General features: G+C 38.5%; 1 protein-coding gene across 1 annotated transcript in view; it reads left to right on the top strand.

Annotated features, from left to right (window-relative positions):
- Positions 1 to 8,314: 8,314 nt before the first annotated feature.
- The window catches only part of LOC124265685 (2'-5'-oligoadenylate synthase 2-like), a 51,288-nt gene continuing 38,367 nt past the window's right edge, over positions 8,315 to 21,235 (top strand). The window contains exons 1-2 of the mRNA XM_046700522.1: positions 8,315 to 8,483; positions 12,707 to 12,910. Coding sequence (XP_046556478.1) covers positions 12,707 to 12,910 — 204 coding nt within the window. The 5' untranslated portion in view covers positions 8,315 to 8,483. The remainder of the gene's footprint in view (positions 8,484 to 12,706; positions 12,911 to 21,235) is intronic.

Genomic DNA, 21,235 nt, shown 5'->3' with positions numbered 1-21,235 from the left:
GAATGCACTGTTTTTAGCTAAATGAAAAAATATCGTTATGCCGCGACTTACTGCTCTAAATCGAAACATTGCCATTGGACGTCTGGAAGCTTGAGAGTCTCAGTCTGTCCGTTGCACGTCACCTCGATGTTCACCAGAGTACCATCAGTCGTTTATGGGGCCGATATCAACAAACCAATTCTACGCAAGATCGGCCTCGAAGCGGTAGGATTCGGATTACAACTGCAACGCAGGATAGGTACATCCGGGTACTTCATTTGCGAAATCGAGCTGTCACAGCAACTCTAGATTTAACTGCAAGTGCAGTGTCTGGTTTGAGGAGAGTGTCAGTGTAAACCATTCGTAATCGTTTACGCAAAGCTGGACCTCGAACCAGTTGAACCTATTTTTTGCCCTGTGCTGCGACGATTACATCGACGTCGACAGGTCCAGTCTTGCCCAGAATAGTGTCGCCAAGGTTCACCGATATCCTACACGTAGACATGTAACTTTGTGTGTCTTCAGGGCAATTTAACTGCTATTTGGTAAAGGGACAAAATCTTAAGTATTCCGATGATTCCGATCACTGACCGCCAGCAAAAGTGGTTCTAGCAAGATAATGCCAGGCCTCAAACAGCACATACCACTATTCAATATGTTCAGAATGAGAACATTCTTCCATGGCCTTTCAAATCGCCTGACCTCAAACCCATTGAGCATTTGTGGGATGAACACGGCCGACACGCAAATGGACGTCAACCGGCGCCCCAGACCTTAAATCAACTGTCGTGGGGCATTGCAAGAGGAATGGGCCAGAATTCCACAAGGTTGAATTCAAGCACTTATTTAGTCCATGCCGACACGACAAAGAGCTGTTTTGGGGGCTCATGGTGGCCATAAAAGATACTGAAGCCAACGCCCAACTGGGAACGGACGCCTTCACGTATTAAACTTTCTATAACATTTTAACAGACACCTATGCGTTTCTTTTTGGGAGAGTATATTATTGGTATGAGTGAGTGAGTTTAGTTTTATGCCACACTCAGCAATATTCCAGCTATATGGCGGCGGTCTGTAAATAATCGAGTCTGGACCAGACAATCCAGTAATCAACAGCATGAGCATCGATCTGCGCAATTGGGAACCGATGATATGTGTCAACCAAGTCAGCGAGCCTGACGACCCGATCCCTTTAGTCGCCTCTTACGACAAGCATGAGTCAATATTCTAACCCGGACCTTCACGGGTCTATTATTGGTATGATTCGACGTGACCTTGTACTATGACATTCGCGAGACGTACGTGGCATCTTCTATGAAATTAGCTTCGATCATTATATATTCTTCCACATGTTTCTGGAATATGGAAAATACTGGAAAAGTGACTTCACATCAGTTGTTACAAAACAAATATTTCAAATAATATTGTGATTTTTTTGTGTTATAGGTCCAAAGAAGTGTATCGAACATTTAGATATGGTGTCTTGAAGCATTTATACCAAAGAAACAATATTCTGTCTCTTAGATGTTTCAGAATGATCCAGCAAACCCATTCAGCAACCAAACACCCTCGGAGAAATATCACTCCCTTGTAATTACCTGTGCGAAGGATGTCCTGCACAGACTAGAGGCATCTCAGAAATAGAGAGGGCCTGTAGGGTAGCCCTGTGGTTAAAGCATTCGCTCGTCACGCCCAAGACCCGGGTTCTATTGTCCACATGGGTACAATGTGTGAAACCCATTTCTGGTGCCACCCGCCGCGATATTGCTGGAGTGTTGTTAAACGCCACGTAAAACTAAACCCACTCACTCAGAACTAGTAAAAATTGGCGTTAATTTGAAACAGAGCAATTTACCGCATGGTGAATGACGAATCTCAACAATTTCTAAACTGACCCGAAACTCAAAGGACTTTCACTGACGATTCTTGATATGTTTACGAATATTTGTGCTGTATCCCAGAATTACGATCAAATAGTGATGCCACCATGAGTAAATACTACCATGCCCCTCTGCTGGCTTCAGACACAAACACATGTAAGGCCAAGTCAGTTGTTCACCAGAAACACAGGGGAACTTACAGGCATTCAGAGAAGAGGTTACAATCTTGCAGCGTGACTCCAACTGTTCAGTATTATTATCTTGAGGAAAGAAACATAATAGTTTCAAATATCATTTTTGCAGTTGAGGAATACGGTGATCTAAATAAATAATAGATATTAGTTCTTATCTGATCTACCTTGTATCCATGGTTGATATCTATCAAAATGTTCTCTATGATATCAAATATCAAGTGATGATTTGTGCTAGTTCAGTGCCATCATGTATGGTACAAACACAAAATACCGGTAAAATGATCTTTATAAAATAATTACCTATATATACCAAATATAATGAAATATTATTCAACTGCTGATTGATAACTTCTGCAAACATATTAGTCAATCAACAATTGCATGATATTTATAATTATATTTTCGAAACAGGTAATTTGAGACTTTATAATGCAATATGTTCGATTTTGCTAACTGCTTATAATTATCAGGAAGTATGTTAACATTTTGAGTTGGCTATTGATAATACCGTTCATTATTTTGCAGTTCCTTGGAAATAAATATTGTCATAAAGATACATTTGCTTTCTTTGGAGTGTTCATTTACATGCTTTGAAGACGCTGTTAGCGACGTGTTTAGCGTCTACAAATTTTACAAAACATATATCTGTTCAGGGCCTGATCTATTAATTTAGAGTCACTCAGCCACAAGCGAAATATTTACTTATAAAGCTGCAAATAGAAGTGTCACAGTATACATTACAGAACTCGGAACTGTTCTGTTACTACATAAAGATTCAAAGTCAGTTTAAAACGAAACTATATTCCTGTTTTTAGGGTTCGTTCCCACCATTTCTTTTGTAGCTGAGTCAGCATAATTAAAGGGGCCCTGATCCAAGCTGGTCAGTACCTGCTCCCTCGACCGTGACGGGCATGGGGACTGGGCTACTGTCCACCTTGGCAAGATTTTTTCAACCTAAACAGCGGGACATCAGATGCCGTAATTTGAAAATATCCCCGGTAGTTCTTGTCTGATTGCAATAAAGTATCCCAGCAATGTAGGCTTTTCGGATTTTCTACTGTCTGGATGACATAGTGACTGATCCAATTTGATCTTATTTATGTGTTTTCTTTACCACGATATTTAACCATGTCATGTAAAAATATGATGTCTATTACATATGGTATTAAAAACACACATTTGATTTATTTGAATCCGTAAGATAAACAACCAAACTTTGCCCTTGCGAGAAAAATCTGAAGATGTACTTAGGTAAATAGGTATATACAATTAATTGTATAAAGTAATTACAAACTGAAGTACACAGCAGATGCTTATATGTGATTACCGTGATTATGATGAAGCTCGAGGATTTTAATCAGCCATCAAAAACATCGATCTGATTTTGACCCAGGTCGGCATGACACACAAGCAGCCCTGTGATATATAGGGCAATTAGATTCCACACAGGCGTTCCCGGAAACGCATGCATTTCCAGGAAAGGCCATACCGACAAGATAGTATCGACATATTATATTAGCAATCAAACGCAGTGTACCATTCCGCCATAATATATCCTCCCTGACACTGTCAACAATTAAGAATATTTTACAGGACACTATCAGCATGTAAGTATATTCTACAGTAGATAGTCATCAACTAAGTATATTCAATAGGACATAGTCAACATGTGAGTATATTCTACGGAACACTATAAATATGTGAGTATATTCTATAGGCCATTATCAACATGTATGTATATTTTTTACGCCACTGTCACTGTGAGTATATGCTAAGGAAACTGTCAAAATATATGTATATTCTACACGACACTTTCAACATGCATGGCTTTCCTTCAGGACACTGTCAAAATTCAAGTATATTCTACTTGATACTGTAACTATATCCTACAGGACACTGTCAGTATGTTGATCAATCCTACAGAACACTATCGGTGTGTAAGTATATCCTACACGACACTGTTAGCATCCATGTATATTCTACAGGACACTGTTAATATCATGTATATCCTACGGGACACTGTTATCATGCATGTGTATCCTACAGGGCACTGTGATTATGTTGACATATCCTACAGAACACTGTCAGTGTGCAAGTATATCCTAGAGGACACTGTTAACATGCATGTATATTCTACACGGTACTGTTAACATGCATGTATATTCTACAGGACACTGTTAACATGCATGCATATTCTACAGGACACTGTTAACATGCATGTATATTCTGCAGGACACTGTTAACATGCATGCATATCCTACAGGATATTGTTAACATGCATGCATATCCTACAGGACACTGTTAACATGAATGTATATCCTACAGGACACTGTTAACATGCATGTATATCCTACAAGACACTGTTAACATGCATGTATATCCTACAGGACACTTTTAACATGCATGTATATCCTACAGGACACTGTCAGTATGTTGATATATCCTACAGAACACTGTTAACATGGATGTATATGCTACAGGACACTGTTAACATGCATGTATATCCTACAGAACACCGTTAACATGCATGTATATGCTACAAGACACTGTTAACATGCATGTATATCCTACAGGACTCTCAACACCATGTATATCCTACAGGACACTTTTAACATGCATGTATATCCTACAGGACGCTGTCAGTATGTTGATATATCCTACAGAACACTGTTAACATGGATGTATATGCTACAGGACACTGTTAACATGCATGTATATCCTACAGAACACCGTTAACATGCATGTATATGCTACAGGACACTGTTAACAGGCATGTATATCCTAGAGGACACTGTTAACATGCATGTATATCATACAGGACTCTCAACATGAATGTATATGCTACAGGACACTTTTAACATGCATGTATATCCTACAGGACACTGTCAATATGTTGATATATCCTAGAGGACACTGTTAACATACATGTATATCACAAAGGACACTGTCAACATCCAAGTATATGAAATTGTAAGTGTACTCTACATTAAACCTCCAACTTGTAAATAAACCTTCCACGTCACTGTCACTGACTAAATATATCAAGGTTGGATTATAGAAGAGTGTCTATTTTGAAACTACTAAGAATTGTGAAAATATTTGATATTGAAAAGGTAGCTTGAAAAGGAATACAAAACATACTACAGCATATACTGCGCTCATTCCCCCATGCCGAAAAGAGCATATCTGCTCACTCCTCGGGCGTATGTTGTTGTTAATCACGACTGAGCAAAATGGCAACTGTTATGTGGGGCTGACTAGCACAGCGAGAGCATTCTACAGGTAGAGACACCGCCGAGCTATAAGTGTTGATAGCTATACAACTTTGGGACTTTTTTTTCAAATGCATTCATTCGACACGTTGAATGGTTTCAATACAGAACAAACGGGGAGAAAAATCACCGAGGTTGAAGCATTCACAAATGGTTTCCAAGAAAACGAAAGCAAACGCCTTTTCCAGGAAGCCCAGAATAGATTATGACGCGATATGCACTAGATGATATGATACTGTAATACTACACCGCAGTATGCCGACTGGCACACACAACCATTACAGGAGTTAGGGTGTATCCCACAACACAGTGTCATCATATAAGCATACAACACAAGACACTGTCCACATCTAAAACTCAATTTAATATAAAAGTGAGAATTAGCATGCAAATCAAACTTTAAATTATTTAATTAATTAGTTACAAAAAAAATTAATATTCTGTTTATAAAACGTGTTTCAAAGATGTGTTGAAACAAACACACGCACGTTATCAATAATTAAAACTAATACTGGACGCCACTCTGGAGGTCAGGTGAAATTGGGTTTAACGTCGTGCTTGAGAATATTTCGCTCATATGACGACGTGCATGCATGTGTATGTGTATGTGTTGAAATTGAAAATCATGCTGTTAAATACGGGTATTTTACGGATGGTGCGTTTTGTTGCGATGTTTCAAAACATAAACACCATGTGCTCCTGTGTTTTAGCTGAATAATTGTCTTGCCTTTGCATGTGTTTGTGACCGCTATCACTGGTCGGTAGAGCAGGGTAGGCCCAACCGTACACGAACTCATGATGTCATCATTATAAGACAGGGACACATAACCTCATATTCATGCTCTGGCAGCAATCGTGCTATCTGATAATGGAGAGGTATTTTGTCTCTCATAATTATGTACAGATTTGTTTGCAATTTTGGATCACCTTTCAGTCTCTTTCGTTTCCCATTGCAAAATGTCACTGCACTATGAACTAAATGTTGACAAGATCATAATAAAAATGGCCACAATTGATAATGTAATCGGTTTTAGTTCTTTTAGTCTGCCATACTATAGTTGCTATCGGGCTTAGTCAGGGATTCGAACCAATCAAGAAGATCCTGTTTGTGTGATTGTTATTTTAGGTAGTAAGAATGACAAGTTATATCCCATTGATTTGTATTATAAACTGGGTTGGACAAACTAGTGGTCGATATAATGAGTAACCCTCCACGATGTTGATTAGTCACAAAGGCTGACCTAACGACCACAAGCATATACTAATGGAGCACATAAACCGCATGGCTAGCTATCGAAATAGATCTGAACTGAATATGGATCGCTTATCGAGAAATATAGAAGTAACTTTGAACAAATAGACAAAAATAATCTGAAAAATCCAAATATTTCACATCACTTTGAGTGGTGAGATATTTAGGCTTGGATTACTAACAGAACACCATCTTGAACATAATTTAGAAGTAGCCGATGGATAAAAGCCTACCTTTGTGTATTGTCTGAGTAAACAAAACTTTGTTACATCACGATAGTGTAAGTACGTTATTATCAACCACTTTCATATCGACAATCATTAATATTTTTTCCCGTCGACAATATTTCCGTCTTTCGAGCTTCTTATCGAGCCTCAATTAACTGCACAGAAAAGTAAACATTCATGTTTGATTGTGGTTCAAAATGAAACTATTAATCGATAGTGCTTCATTTCAGTTGTGTTTGAGACATTGTGTGTGCTGTGTCTGAAGTGTTTTCAGCATAGCAGTGTTTGTAATTCTTGGGCAACATTATATTTACGCTTTAATTATCATAAAACTATAACTTGATTTAGTCACGATATGGCTGAAATATTTCCGATATGACTTAAAATTTTAACTCACTCGCTTTAAACGTTTGTGTAGATGGAAAAGTGAAACATAGGACCAAATATGTCATTTAATACATAGCTGCATGCTTCAAACCAAGGTCCTACCTCAGCTGATAAATAACAGGAAACCAACTACCCGTACAGTACCTTCTCAACAACCCGTACAGTTGATTTGTTTACATGAGCAACTACCATCGATGCGTACAGTTATTGTTTTCGCTAATATCTTAGTTCGTATGTTTTAACAGAAGCTAAAATCTTGACACAATGGCTACATAACCTTCTTTACCCTAAAAATGCAAAATACGTGAAATGAATTCAATTGATTATGTTGTAAAACCGTCGAAAGTGGTTGTCACATACTAGAGTAAACACAAACCCCAAATTTAAAAGTTAATTTAATTTATTAACTAAATCTACCTTACTTACAATAGTTCATAGAGACTTGCATTCCACCTTCATTCTCACATCACCAAACACACCCACACTCTTTCCCCTACACACGCAAGCACGCAAATCATACCTCACCATTCACATACATTCACATCACAACTCACATCAACCCTCAAAATATCACAACACTACAAATGTCTGTGGTAAGGGACCGTTCATAATTTGTGGCAAGGGTGGGGAGGAGGTGGATGGTGGTGGTGGTGGTGGTTTGTGTGTGTGTGTGTGTGTATGTGTGTGTGTAGAAGCATGTACAATGTGAATGACCCCCTCCCCAAAACCCAACAAAACAAAAAAAGAAAAAAGGCAAAAGAAAACAACAACAAAAACCCAAACAAAAAACAAACAAACAAAATACCCCCTCCCACCAAAGAAAAGTAAAGAAAACAACAATAATAAAAAAACCCAACAAACAACAAAAGACACACAGCGAAAACACACAAACAAAGAAAACATATATGTCCCCCTTCCCTCCCCCAGGTACACGCGAACTGAGGACCCCGGCCTCCCAAAACAAAATGGTTGACCCTCCCTTAAATTTATCCCCATCACTCATACCGCACATTCTAGGATGACATCACCACCCATTGTAAACTATCATCAGTTGACGTCATCACGTTTGTTGATCATTGCTGTACACAAATAGCACTGACTACATAACACACGTGCCATGAAAGACACACTGACATCATCAAGCATAAAATACATTTTCTTGGAAAGCGAAAGTAGAATGGTTCGGGGAAACCAGTTGCAATCAGTTGTGTAACAGATACAAAGCTGGGTCGTCTCGACGCAGAGGTCTGTCACCAAAGAAGCGCCTGTGCCATCGCATTACTTGTACAAGCGTGAGTTGTAGTTTTTCATTAATTTATCGTTACATTTAAGACGACCATTGTTGACTGAATATTGAGTTATCAGTTCCTGCCAAGCACTTCATGTTCACCAGCGTTTGATTACCTCACGATCACGAAAATTAAACTTTGAGCATTATCAGTACAAAGTGTAGTTGACAGGCAACAAAATTGCCGATACTGGCAAACATTTGATCGTCGGAGGGTGGGGGTGAGGGGTGTCGGGGTTAGTGTGGGGAGGAAAGAGAGTTTCAATGATCATTTATAAAAGGGTGGGGGGAGCACCCTGAAAGCCAAAAATGATGCGTATCACTGTCAAAGGGCGTAGATCTCATACACTATAAAGTGGAGTGGTCTTTTGAGTAGTTTGTCATCAATAAAGAAATGTTTCCTTTCGTTCTCATTTTAATTATATATTCTCTTTTACTCATTGGATGTTGTATGTAGATGAAATGTAACGATGGACAAAAATTTAAAACAACATTACATTCTCCTTACGTAACTAACATGGACGAACTCTTTTCATTTTGCCTAGCCCCAACCCCGGCAGCGACAAAGCAGTATCAGTTGTTCCTTTATTCAGTGAGTGAATGGTATGAATAGTTCTCAAACCCGATAAGAAGCGGTTATAAAATCCTAAAAATTAGTTACTTGAAATTGGGTGCATTGGGTTTTCCTTTTATAAACTGAGTGTATTGTGTCTTTCGTTTATAAATTGAGTGTATTGGGTCTTTTTTATAAATTTGGATGCATTGGGTCTTTCTTTCTTTTTTAAATTGAGTGTATTGGGTCTTTCTTTCTTTTTAAATTGAGTGTATTGGGTCTTTCTTTTTTTATAAATTGAGTGTAGTTTAAATTGTATATCGGGTCTTTCTTTTTTATAAATTGAGTGTATTGGGTGTCTCTTTATAAATTGAGTGTATTGGGTCTTTCTTATATAAACTTAGTGTATAGGGTCTTATTTATGAATTGAGTGTATTAGATCTTAGTCTTTCTTTTATAAACTGAGTGTGATTTAGGCAGTGAAATATGATATGCAGATTATCCCTGGGAATGTATAAATTCCAGTTAATATACTTTTATTCAGTTGACAAACTAAAGATGAATTTTATGCATAATATATACTGAACCACAAAAGAAATGTCGCACCGATAGCTGTTTCTTAAAGCACACGCTTTAATTAACTCTAATTAACTCTCAGAACGGAGAACTGAGTTTAAACTTGACAATTATGGTTTTCGGGAATCACATTTGGCGTTTACACAAACAAAATCACCAAAAGTGGTGTAGGCTATTGTAGGGTTTGGATGCTATGTTGTCTTAGGAAGTACAATGTTGCTCTGGCAGTGTGGGCACGACCGTTGTCTTGCTGGAAGATATGATTTCTGTAACGTCAAAAATGTGGTACAACGTGGAGTCTTTTGACTTAATCAATATAGCGAGCAGCTGTCGCGTCATTTCCTCATCCTAGACCAAGATTCTGGAACATGGTGCAACTAGACCGTCTGCACCCGACACTATGATGCTTGGACCACCCCACGAGTCTCTTTCACGAATACACTCATTGGGAAACAGTTCACCATGCCCGGTACACAATTTAGAGCCATGTGCTGCCTCAGTAGCGAGTATGTCCTCCTTGAACATTGACACAAGCAACAATACGTCAGCGCATGGATGACGTCAAGCGTCTAATGACGTTGCGTGGAATCTGTTGCCAGGCGTCATTCAGGCACTGTTCCAGCTCTCGCACGTTGACTGAGGGTACTGGTCTGTTCCTAATCTGCCTGTCGAGGTGGTCCCACAAATGCTCGATAGGGTTCATGTCTGGTGAACACGCTGGTCATGGTAAGACGTGGACGTTCATGTTGTTCTTGTCAGTCTGGCGGTATGAGGTCTTGTATTATCATGTTGGAAGACAATGCCACGTGGCTGTTGGTGAATGAATGGAAGGACTACCGGTCGCCGAATGTCATGCCTGTAACTTTGTGTGGTACGGTTGCCACGAATGATGACTAGCCTTGTTTTCAGTTCACCACATATTCCCTACACCCCACACCATAACACCACCTCCACCATACGCCGGAACTTCCTGGATACAGTTAGCAGCTAAACGTTCTCTAATACGTCCGTAGACACGTTGACGGCCATCAGCTGTGAATACGCAGAACCTGATCTCATCCGAAAAGAGGATACGTGACCAGTTTCGGACTTGCCAACGTCGAACTTGCTTTGCCCACGTGGAGCTACGTGTTGTTGTGTGAGTACCACCCTACCGTATGGACGTCGTGCTCGAAAACCATGTTCACGCAGTCGTCGTGATACTGTCTGTCGACTGATACGATGTCCGAGTGCCGTTGCTGCCGTTGCTGTTGCTGGGATGAAGCGGTTCCTGAGGTGCGGTCCTCCAGGGGCGTGGTCACCCTCGGTCTCCCACTCTCACTCCCTGTCTACTGTCTGCCCTGTCTGGCGGGGACGCTGAAACAACCCAGTAATGCATGCCCGGGTGCAGCCAAAGGTTCTCTCGATGAGGGCATGTGACGCTCCTTGTTGGGCCATTCCTACGGCTCTCTCTCTCTTTACTGCAGTGAGGCATGGCATTTTTCTTGTGTGCTTTTTTATTCTTCGACAATGCCTTGTGTCATCAGTTGCTTTTATACAATTTTGTGCACGTGCATATTGTGGAGCACGAGCATGTTACTTCTTCAGAAAATGAGCATTTGAGCGAGACAGTTCGCGAGACGAGAAATTTGTCATTACACATAAGTAGTCATTACCTTGTCACATATTTCTGTAAATATTCCTGGATATGGGTTCAAAATTAAGATTTTAATTTGGTATACTTTCTTTTGGACGGTAGTATATATGTAAATGTTACAGTATACTAAGAGAAACTTACTTCAGTAGATGCTTATAGACGAATATCAGTATCAGTCTGTACACCACTTTGTACATGTAATGTCATCAACATATTACGATATATTGTATAACATTTGCTATGACCTAAATAAAGTTCAAGAGTTAAGGAAAACAAAAGATGAATTATATACCATTCGATATTAGAAATTTCATTACCTAAAGATTCGGGGGACTATGCACATGCTATATGCATATTATAGTGAATGTATTTTGGGCCTATGGTATTCATACTTGTAACGAATGTATCTTGGGCCTTATTACTGAAATAAATTATCTCTCTCACTCCCTATTGAGATGACATATCAGTAGAAATTCAATACAACGGTATTGTATTCTCTTGGTGCCGACAGTGTCACAGATTTCAGAGGGTGTCGACAAGATAAAACCTCTTCGTTTCTCGGTCTTACCTTGCCGATACCGTCTTGTCTTAGTCTCTCTTTCTCGACTATTGCCTGGGAGTGGTGCTTTATCTTTCCATTAAAGTGTGGTTGCGATCCACAAAGCGTTCGTAGCATTACGACATTTGTAAGGCTGTGATAAACTAATAGAGTTAAGAAAGGTCGTAACGTTACGAATGCCTTGAGTTTGAGTGAGTTTAGTTTTACGCCGCACTCAGCAATATTCCAGCTATATGACGGCGGTCTGTAAATATTCGAGTCTGGACCAGACAATCCGGTGATCTGCTGCATGAGCATCGATCTACGCAAGTGGGAACCGATGACATTTGTCAACCAAGTCAGCCGGCCTGACCACCCGATTCTGTCAGTCGTCTTTTACGACAAGCATGGGTCACTGAAGACCAATTCTAACCCGGATCATCACGGGTACGAATGCTTTGAGGACGGGACCCAGTACTTTATGTTCCAATTTCTGTTTAAAACTCTACGATTGAATTAGGAACCCAAATTGGTTGTTCGATTTCGTCTTATATCACGAGCCTGTGTTTATGAATAACAATTAAACAGTAATGCCAGTAGGTGCTCGAGAAAACATTTACTCTTACGTCATCCCCTTTGTCAGGTACTTGTGGAAAGGTTTTTGTCAGTCTGAATCGAAGCGTTTTCACTTGTCATCTTTATTTCTAGTTTAGACGGGTAACTAACTTTATATCAAATTCAGTATGCATGGGAGGTAACTGCGTAGTGTTGTAGAACATGGTGATAGAAGTAAAAAAGGGAGTGAATTAAAATCTATATTGTTGATATCATTTTATACATAATGGGTTGATGATGGTTTGACGAGCCAAGAGTTTGCCTCCATGTGGATGACTCTAAACAACGTTTTCTTATATTTTATTGTAGATGTTCGAGAGTGAATATTCCAGAATGACGTCACATCCGCCTGGTCCGGAGCCTCTTCTGATTGGAATGAAGCGTGGACAGACTATTCCACAGTTCCTCGCAGAATCGGGTCCATTTGATATCAATAAGTGTCATGAGATGATTGAGCGAGTGATTCGGTTTCTGAAACAAAACGTACCTATCAGCGTGGCAAAGGTCGTCAAGGTCGGTGCTTTCCGAATTAGTTCACAAGTGCACTAACATACTACTAGTATATCGCAAACATACACTAAACGCCAAAAGAAACGTTACCCTCCTTCCTTAATGACGGAGGTACCTATCTTCAGCTGGCGTTGTGATGCGTGGACGTCCACTTCTTGGTCTGTCTAAGGTGACCCCAGTCTCTCTGTAGCGCTGAATAAGTCTTATAACCATGATACGGTGGCATCCGAGAGCGTTGGCAACAGCATTGTATGTCGACCCCATCTGCACCATCCCAATGGCGCTTTCTCTCTCTTCAGCTGTTAATCGTGGCATATTTCTCGTACTCGTATGGCATCCTCATATCATGAATGCTTGTTTTTCTTTATACCCTATAGAATCATTCTTCACATGAAATGGATGCAAATACTGCTTGAATGTTGCTACGTTTTGGCGATTGATATTGCTATGTATTAACAGAAAATGGAAAAATGTTACTTTGCAGGCAAAAGTGTACACCAGATATTTTAGATGTTCCTAAACTTTTTTTCACAAGGACACGATTTACTGATTTTCACTAATGTTAATCAGAAGAAAATGTTTTAAAAGACTGAAATCATAGGAATGGTTCTTTTTCAATTTTGCACACTCTACAACAGTTGTTTCTTGTTTGAATACTTGAAAAATGTTGACTTTAAATGTTTTATCTTTGTCTCAAAGCAGAATTTTATTTCAACCTTTCTTTTGGACATCTAAAAACAGTGTTATTGGTATATTTCGGCATGGTCGAAAATAGGACAAATTTAAGTGTTCTGAAAAAGATGCATTTCAACTAAATCTGAATGCATTTGAGAATTGTTTTACGTGATGTGCATAAAGCTGTGTTGTTAAGCTTTCTAGTAAACTAATACATTCTAACATATCTATGATAGTTTTTTAAGTAATTCATAAAGTTTGGAGGGTAACGTTTCTTTGGCGTTGAGTGTACTGCCAAGCAAAAGTTTAGACTCACTAGTAGAAATGTAGCCACTTACTTCAGGCAACTGTTCCAAACTAGATTTTGCAAAATGTTCCACACTGTTTAAAGGTACTATTTACACATGAACTGATGTATTGCAAAACACATTTGTAACGTTGAAAAGATAATTGTCATGAGTTCAATAAACTGACTGACTGAGTTTGGTTTTACGCCGCCTTTAGCAATATTCCAGCAACATCACGGCGAGGGACACCAGAAATGGGCTTCACACATTGTGCCCATGTGGGGATTCGAACCCGGGTCTTCGGCGTGACGAGCCAACGCTTTAACCATTAGGCTACCCACCGCCCCAGTTCAATAAATGATGAAACTCAGTGAAAATTAGCGAATTCTTAAAGGGCCACTGATCCAGAGCAATTTCCGTGGACTGGTTGTTGCTTTTGTTATTATTATTCTCCAGTGAGTACCCGGATGATATCCCAGAATTCATGACTGGTTTGTTACCTCTGCTGCGTGACCCTCATGCGCAATTGATAGTATTAGTATACAGTGATCAACAAAGATGAAATATTTTTACTCGATAATCTTATGTTGATTTTGTTTTAAAATTATGTAGACTTTGATGAATAATTTGGTTTCTTATAAAAAAGTATTCACTTTGATAAAAATGCTGATTTTGATGTAATGTTGTTAACGTAAATGGATGGGTGTAGAATTTGATTTAGGAAATAGTTTGACCTTGAATTTAGTGAGGAGCCTGATATAATACCATTGTTTTGAAAGTAAGGCTAACTAAGTACATTGGGAGCGTTTGGAAGAGAAGTGAGCTTGGGTTCACTACTAGTCAATCTGAATGTTGTATTAAATGGCATTATTTTAATAACAAATGAAAACATTTTAAGTTTAACCATCTGCCAGTGGTAAAAAATGTTAGGACTGAAATAACGAAGTGAATGTAGGTCTTTATATTTTGTCTTATAATCCTAATTAGTTTATTATCATATTTGTATTCATTTTGAAACTTAATAACATGCATACAATCTGCTTATACTTAGTGAATTTATAACATGACTGTAATATCTAGACATCTTGCCAGCGTGTATCATATTTCACACACACACGCCCTGAGTGCGACCTAGTGTATGCTGTCGGTCTCATTACACTTCACGGCTAAAAAGAAAAGATTCTGTTGAATGCCATAACGAATAACACCACACAAAATGACTGTATTACCCAAATTTACTAACGTCAGGAAATACTCGTTTCATCCGGCCGCCATATGAACAACGTTTGAAATCTACGTATCATCTGGCCGTCAGATTTACACACGTTTAAAGGGGGGTTAAAATGAACGAACATTCAACTCTGCATTTACATGTATTATACCCATGCCTGAGCACCACTAATAACATGCGTGTCTTTCTTGACATACACATGGTGTCTGTTTAAAAGGTTCAAATATCGGGTCTATGGGCCAGAGCGATATGTATGTTAGGGAGTGTGTATGTGTGCGAGTGAGAGGGTGTGGCATGGGATAGGCCTAGGGTTGGGTGGTGGCGGTGGGTCGGTGTTGGGGTACTGATAAGTCTTTCTGACCAGTAGGTAATATCGTTTATATTTTTTGTAATGGAAATTACATAAGAGTTTAAGTAACTGACCTTAGGTTCACTTCTTATATACAAGGAGGCACTGCTAATTACAATAAAACACAAACAGATGTGTTCACACAGACATGAACCGGTAGGTCCCTAATGTTAGTGCTCACTTGTATGAGTTATCATAAGTGAACAAATTTCATTATCTATACTTTCATAAAAGATGATTACATTGTATTAATGATTCCCGGTGTAAATTACTGTTGTAAATGTGTGAACATGCACATACTTGGTATGACCTCTTTTTGATTCGGAATACAGGTATTATCCCATACGGACGTTTTCTCAAATTTCAGTTACCCGACGGAATATACTGTAGACATATTTTGTTTCCATCTCTTGGGTAGACTATAGAAAATTGTAGTGATTGCAATTAGCTCATAACTTTCATAATAGACCTATTTTGTTCCATCTCTTGGGTAGACTATAGAAAATTGTAGTGATTGCAATTAGCTCATAACTAAGCAGTTTCGATAATTATTGAAAGCTTACTACCTGACAGCATTATGTTGCTCATGCGTTTTCTTTTTTGATTTTGCTTTTTGCTGTCTAATTTGTTATACATTATATAATTATGTTAATCATTTTGGTATCTTAATATCATGGAATATAATGTGTACTTATTATTAAATCTATCAAAGTACCGAAACGTATTATCTGTATGCTTTACTGTTATTGGGTGAAACTGTTAAAAGTACCTGCGAACAAAATTTCCAGAAAATAGAACCTGAAAATTAATAGATAAATGGAAAACTACATTGGATAAAGATCGGAAACAATCATTATTTATATTCCTCTTTTTAAATTATCAGTGTGCAGATCACGTCACTAACTTAAAAACTGAAGGATATATAGTGACAAACCTGGGTTCAATCTTGAATGTATAATAAATGTACCAATGTATATTCTTTAATAGTATCAAGGAATGATGGGGGTACGCTCGTGGTTAAAGCGTTCGCCTGTCAGGTCAAAAACCGGTGTTTGATTCCCGACATAGGCACATTAAGACTGAAAATATGTTATTTTGATGAAAGGCAAAGATCTTAATTTCAACTGAAAAAAGAGACGAAGTAATTTGGAAGATTCACAGACTAACAACATCTATATTGGGGCTACAGGTGCAGGAAGCATCTTCAATTATAAAATCACATTCCACAAACATCAGATAAAGGTTTAAATGACAAGCATATCTATTGGTATCTTGCCAAACTCTGTCCTCTCTCAGTGCAGTATAACCAGAGTGCTGTGGTCACTAGCTCAGGTGGCCAAATTCAGCCATCCCCTTACTTTAGAGTATTTTGTTACAGACATATATATGGAAAATTAACTTTTACGGGTATGGAAAGCGTGGAGGGAAACACGTGCAAAGTATTAGTCAGCTGAGATTATCCTTCAAAAGCGTCATATGTACAAAAATCACTTATCATTATGTGTAACCAAAGCATTACAAAAAGGCCATATTTCTAGACAGCATAACAACACCTTTGGCCGGAGTTCCAAATAATTTGACACCGAAAGCCTGTCAGTTAAACTCAAAGGAATAACCAATGTGTTTTAAAATGATGCCTTAATCATAGTCACAATGAAGTGTAGGTTGCCATGCTTAGTCTATGTATTTTCCAATATGATGGAAATACTAATATTTATCAAATAAAATTCTAAAGGAGCATTTTTCCAAGCAGTGACTTAACGCCATACATAGCTAGACTTGCTTAGATGATAGACTTTATATAAGGCATCATCGATATTTCACAAACATGGTACAGGACCCTTAGCCTCATTAGCTTATTGCCTCACCACTTGCGAATTAAGCGTTGGCAGATGTAAATGTTACTGGAGATGTTGGTCCCGCCAGCTGTGGGTGTTTGGTATGGCACTCCATAACCCGAACCCTGCAGTGAGTTTTTCTAGAGACGGAAGGGGAAAAATATCTTTCTGTGACTGTGATACAGACTGGGAAAAGATATGGAAAACCAAAGATTTGGACAACAAACCATTGTTTGGGTCTTTTAATTGTAAATATGATTCAAATAGCTTAACCTAGATATCGATATCCTCCGAATGTACATTTGGTGGAAAATATTCATTTAACCCGAGACAAGGGCGAATATTTATATATAATTTAAGAAATTTAACAGCACTAGTATCCATTTTGTCTTTTGTCTTCAACCCGTCAGAACTAGATCAACAACTAGTCTCTGATATGAACATATTTCACAGAATAAAAGTTCATAATAAAAAAATATATAATATAATGAAAAGGTGCCCTGGGACTTTCTCCTGAAGCTGTGGAAATCTAGACTTGCCACAATTTGTAGACTTGCGTGAGCTTGGATATATTTGCTTCAGGGTCTGTATGACAGACGACGCCCCAACATACGCTCAGTCACATGTGTCTCCAGGTCACGGAGAATCAGTGGTTAGAGGCCCGTATTGCAATTCTCGTGCGTTTGCCAGGCGCGTAGCAAGCCATTTTTTTCGTGTAAGCCCTATGGGCTGCAAAGCCTTATATTTAGGTGGTATTGAGGGCTTGCCCAACTTTCATCTTTTATGAGACCTGAAGAGTTATCGTTTGACGTTTGATGGTTTTAATAGCTTCAAAATATTGTGGAAAACTTCCGCCTGTATCCCCTCTTAAATTTCATTCTAGTCAAATCATATCACCTGAATATATATTCCTCATCTGCTAAGGACGAGTTTTAACGTGTTTTGTTAATTGTATTTGAACATACTGAAAGACGAATTCTACTTCTAAAAATCCCACTCAAAGAAAGTGTTCCTCCTCATTAAAATTTAGGGAGGGCAGGGTGGATACGGACGGATGTCTTACCACCATGGAAATTGAAATGTGATTTCCTCATATACAAATATGTTTGGACATCGTTTACACATGTCTGCTGCACTGATACAATACCATACATCGAGTATTTGGTGTTTTTTCTAAAATAAATGATAAGCAAATGAAAAATAAACAACTGCATTTCAGTGATGATTCACATATAATCATGACTGTAACAAAACATCCTCATACATGTCGATGGAAACACAATCATCACTGAAAGTTATGATATGAAGAATAACCTGTTTACTGTACATGGTAATGCTTTAATCAAAGAATACTGTAGTCAGTACGATTCGTAGAGGGATTTCCACTTTTTAAATGGAACGTGTTTGTACGTATTTTTGGCAAAAATTAGAAGAAAAAATATTTTTTAGGAAAGATCATGTGTAAGCTCGAGCTAGTATAATGGTAGCTACGCCCCTGTTTGCATATGTGTTGTTGACGCGGCATGGACGCCTTGTAACATCACTGTTTGATTATGATTCACAAAAATATGCCCATGATATGGTTGGAATCGTGCCACTGATTAGCACATATTTATCATGAAAACAGGTTTTTATGTAGGTGGCTTGAAACTCGTTTTACAACTCGTTTTTTTACAAAGGCCTATAGGTTCGATCACAATACATTGTGTTTTACAGCTTCTGTTTTTCTTAACATGCTCATGTCAAAACTGATTTAAATTCTAATCGCAAATTAAAGAATAACCCAATAAATAGTATGCCAAATTATCGTTACCATGACAACCCTGTGATATTTCACCTTATCTAAGAGAGTAATGCAGATGATACTGTCGGCCTTAAATTTTGATAAGTTGCTTCATCGCTATCAATAAACACTGGGTATTTATACAATTATATGTGTGATCAAAGGCCATATGATAGATTATGTGGTCTCTGGTGTGATGGAGGAGAACTTGCGCTAGTTTTCCCGATAATCTGAACACATGTATGTACCGTGAAACCGGCAGATACCTTTAGAAGAAAGTGTTTGCCCTACCTGTAACAACGATGTCCCGTGGGATATAATGTGGGGATGAATGACATGTACTTTTATCTTGGCCCGTTTATGATGATACATACTGCGATCTTTCACAATAATCCCTCTGGCTATCAGACTGAAGGTACGTTTTAAACATAACCGGTATTTCTATTATTGTATTTATAAAGTTCTTCGAACGTTCTCCATATACGTCCGTCATATACATCGCGCACTACCCTTTTCTCTTTTAATCTTCTCAAACGACTGTTGCAAGTTCGAAGAATCCTGGTCAAAGTAGAAAAGTCTTAAGACTATTCCCTACAATTCTGTAACTTACACATTGTACCCTAAATGGGTAGAGCTTTCGTTCGGGGGAATATCAGAAGGACAACGATACAGTTACTTCCAATGTTGTAGAAAGATCTCCACTTACTCAGGAAAACACTGAGATATTGTATTCATGTCGGAATGATATTTTCAGCCCCTGTCAGATCAGAACTTGAACATGCGATGTCCGCGTCTGTGTCAGACTAAAGGCCTATAAGATGTTTAGCAACACTGGGGCGTAATAGCCATAGATCTTCTCCAAACAAGAGAATGACTTCTTGGACAGGGAAATTTACAGCAATGCGACATCACAATTACTTACGTGATATTTACTCGCAATCTGAGTTATGGATCGTCAATTTAAACAGGACAATATAGACGAATTTCACAAAAGGCACGGAGATCCAACATGCCTATGATATACTCAGAGAACGCACCCGCCCGTGCTATCCGGTCATAATCGCTACTCGATAAAATTAATTTTTCATTTCATGTCTCACAGAATATATAATTTGATATGACATTGTTTCTTATTGTATACTTTTGCGTTAGTGAAACAAACTTTAAAGTTTATGTATGGCGTTATTACAGCAAAGGCTGAGCGAATGGAGAAATAACATGGTTCAGGCACATGCAGTGCAATAATATTCCAATTATGTACGGCCACGAAATATTTTACAGTAGATGCGCGAGCTGAAAAGACTTAAGAAATTACGAGTTGGTTCGTGTAGCATATTTGGCTGTGCTCCAAGAGAGACAAAGTGCTATTCTTTTGGGGCAGCTAGGGACACTTGCGAGGACAAAGGGGCAACGCATCGCCCTTTGTTCACCACTGAACCTTTCAATCCCTCGAAACATGCACCTCACAAGATTTGCCAACACCACAGACAAGGCGTAACTGATACTGGTAGCAACAGCGAGTGCAGCTTAATAAGGCGTGTTAGCTTGCGTAATACCGCTTTCTTTGTCAGGCTCTTTGGTGATAAGAATATTGAGGTCATGTGAACGTTGATTTCAAACGTACTAAAATGTGTGAAAATGAAATTACAAGAGCCAAGTAATTCATATGATGGAAACATATGATCATCTTGCTTGAGTACAGGTAACATGATGGTGTATGAACCGTTCATATATATACCCCTGAAATCCGGTATGATACATAAATATCTAAGGTGTGTAAACATTTGCAAATTTGAAAATTTACATGTGTTTCCCCACCTAAGTAAATTCACATGTTTCCAACCCGAGAAAACTTAGAACGAAATCGGAAATTTCAGCACCCATTGAAATTCAAAGGAATGCATTGGAAATACTGTATGATCATGTATTTACCGGGGTATCTGTTTTGCAATTCATATTTGGAAATCCCTGACAATCCGGTCAGGGCATAGATGAACGAGGTGCTTGTGCATACGAAAATGTACGATGAGCATATGTAAAAGGTATAGATTCATATGAAATATATGCCCGAAGTTAGGAAATATCTGAAAACATACGTAAATCCGGTCATGGCATGTATTTCCTACTGTATTTACGTTTATTTCAATGGTTTTCTATCCGGTTTT

This window comes from Haliotis rubra, unplaced genomic scaffold (assembly GCF_003918875.1).
Source record: "Haliotis rubra isolate DU_JTF1 unplaced genomic scaffold, ASM391887v1 Scf10, whole genome shotgun sequence".
Taxonomy (NCBI): domain Eukaryota; kingdom Metazoa; phylum Mollusca; class Gastropoda; order Lepetellida; family Haliotidae; genus Haliotis; species Haliotis rubra.
Note: the sequence above shows the minus strand (reverse complement) of the source record. Positions and strands in the feature narration are given on the sequence as shown.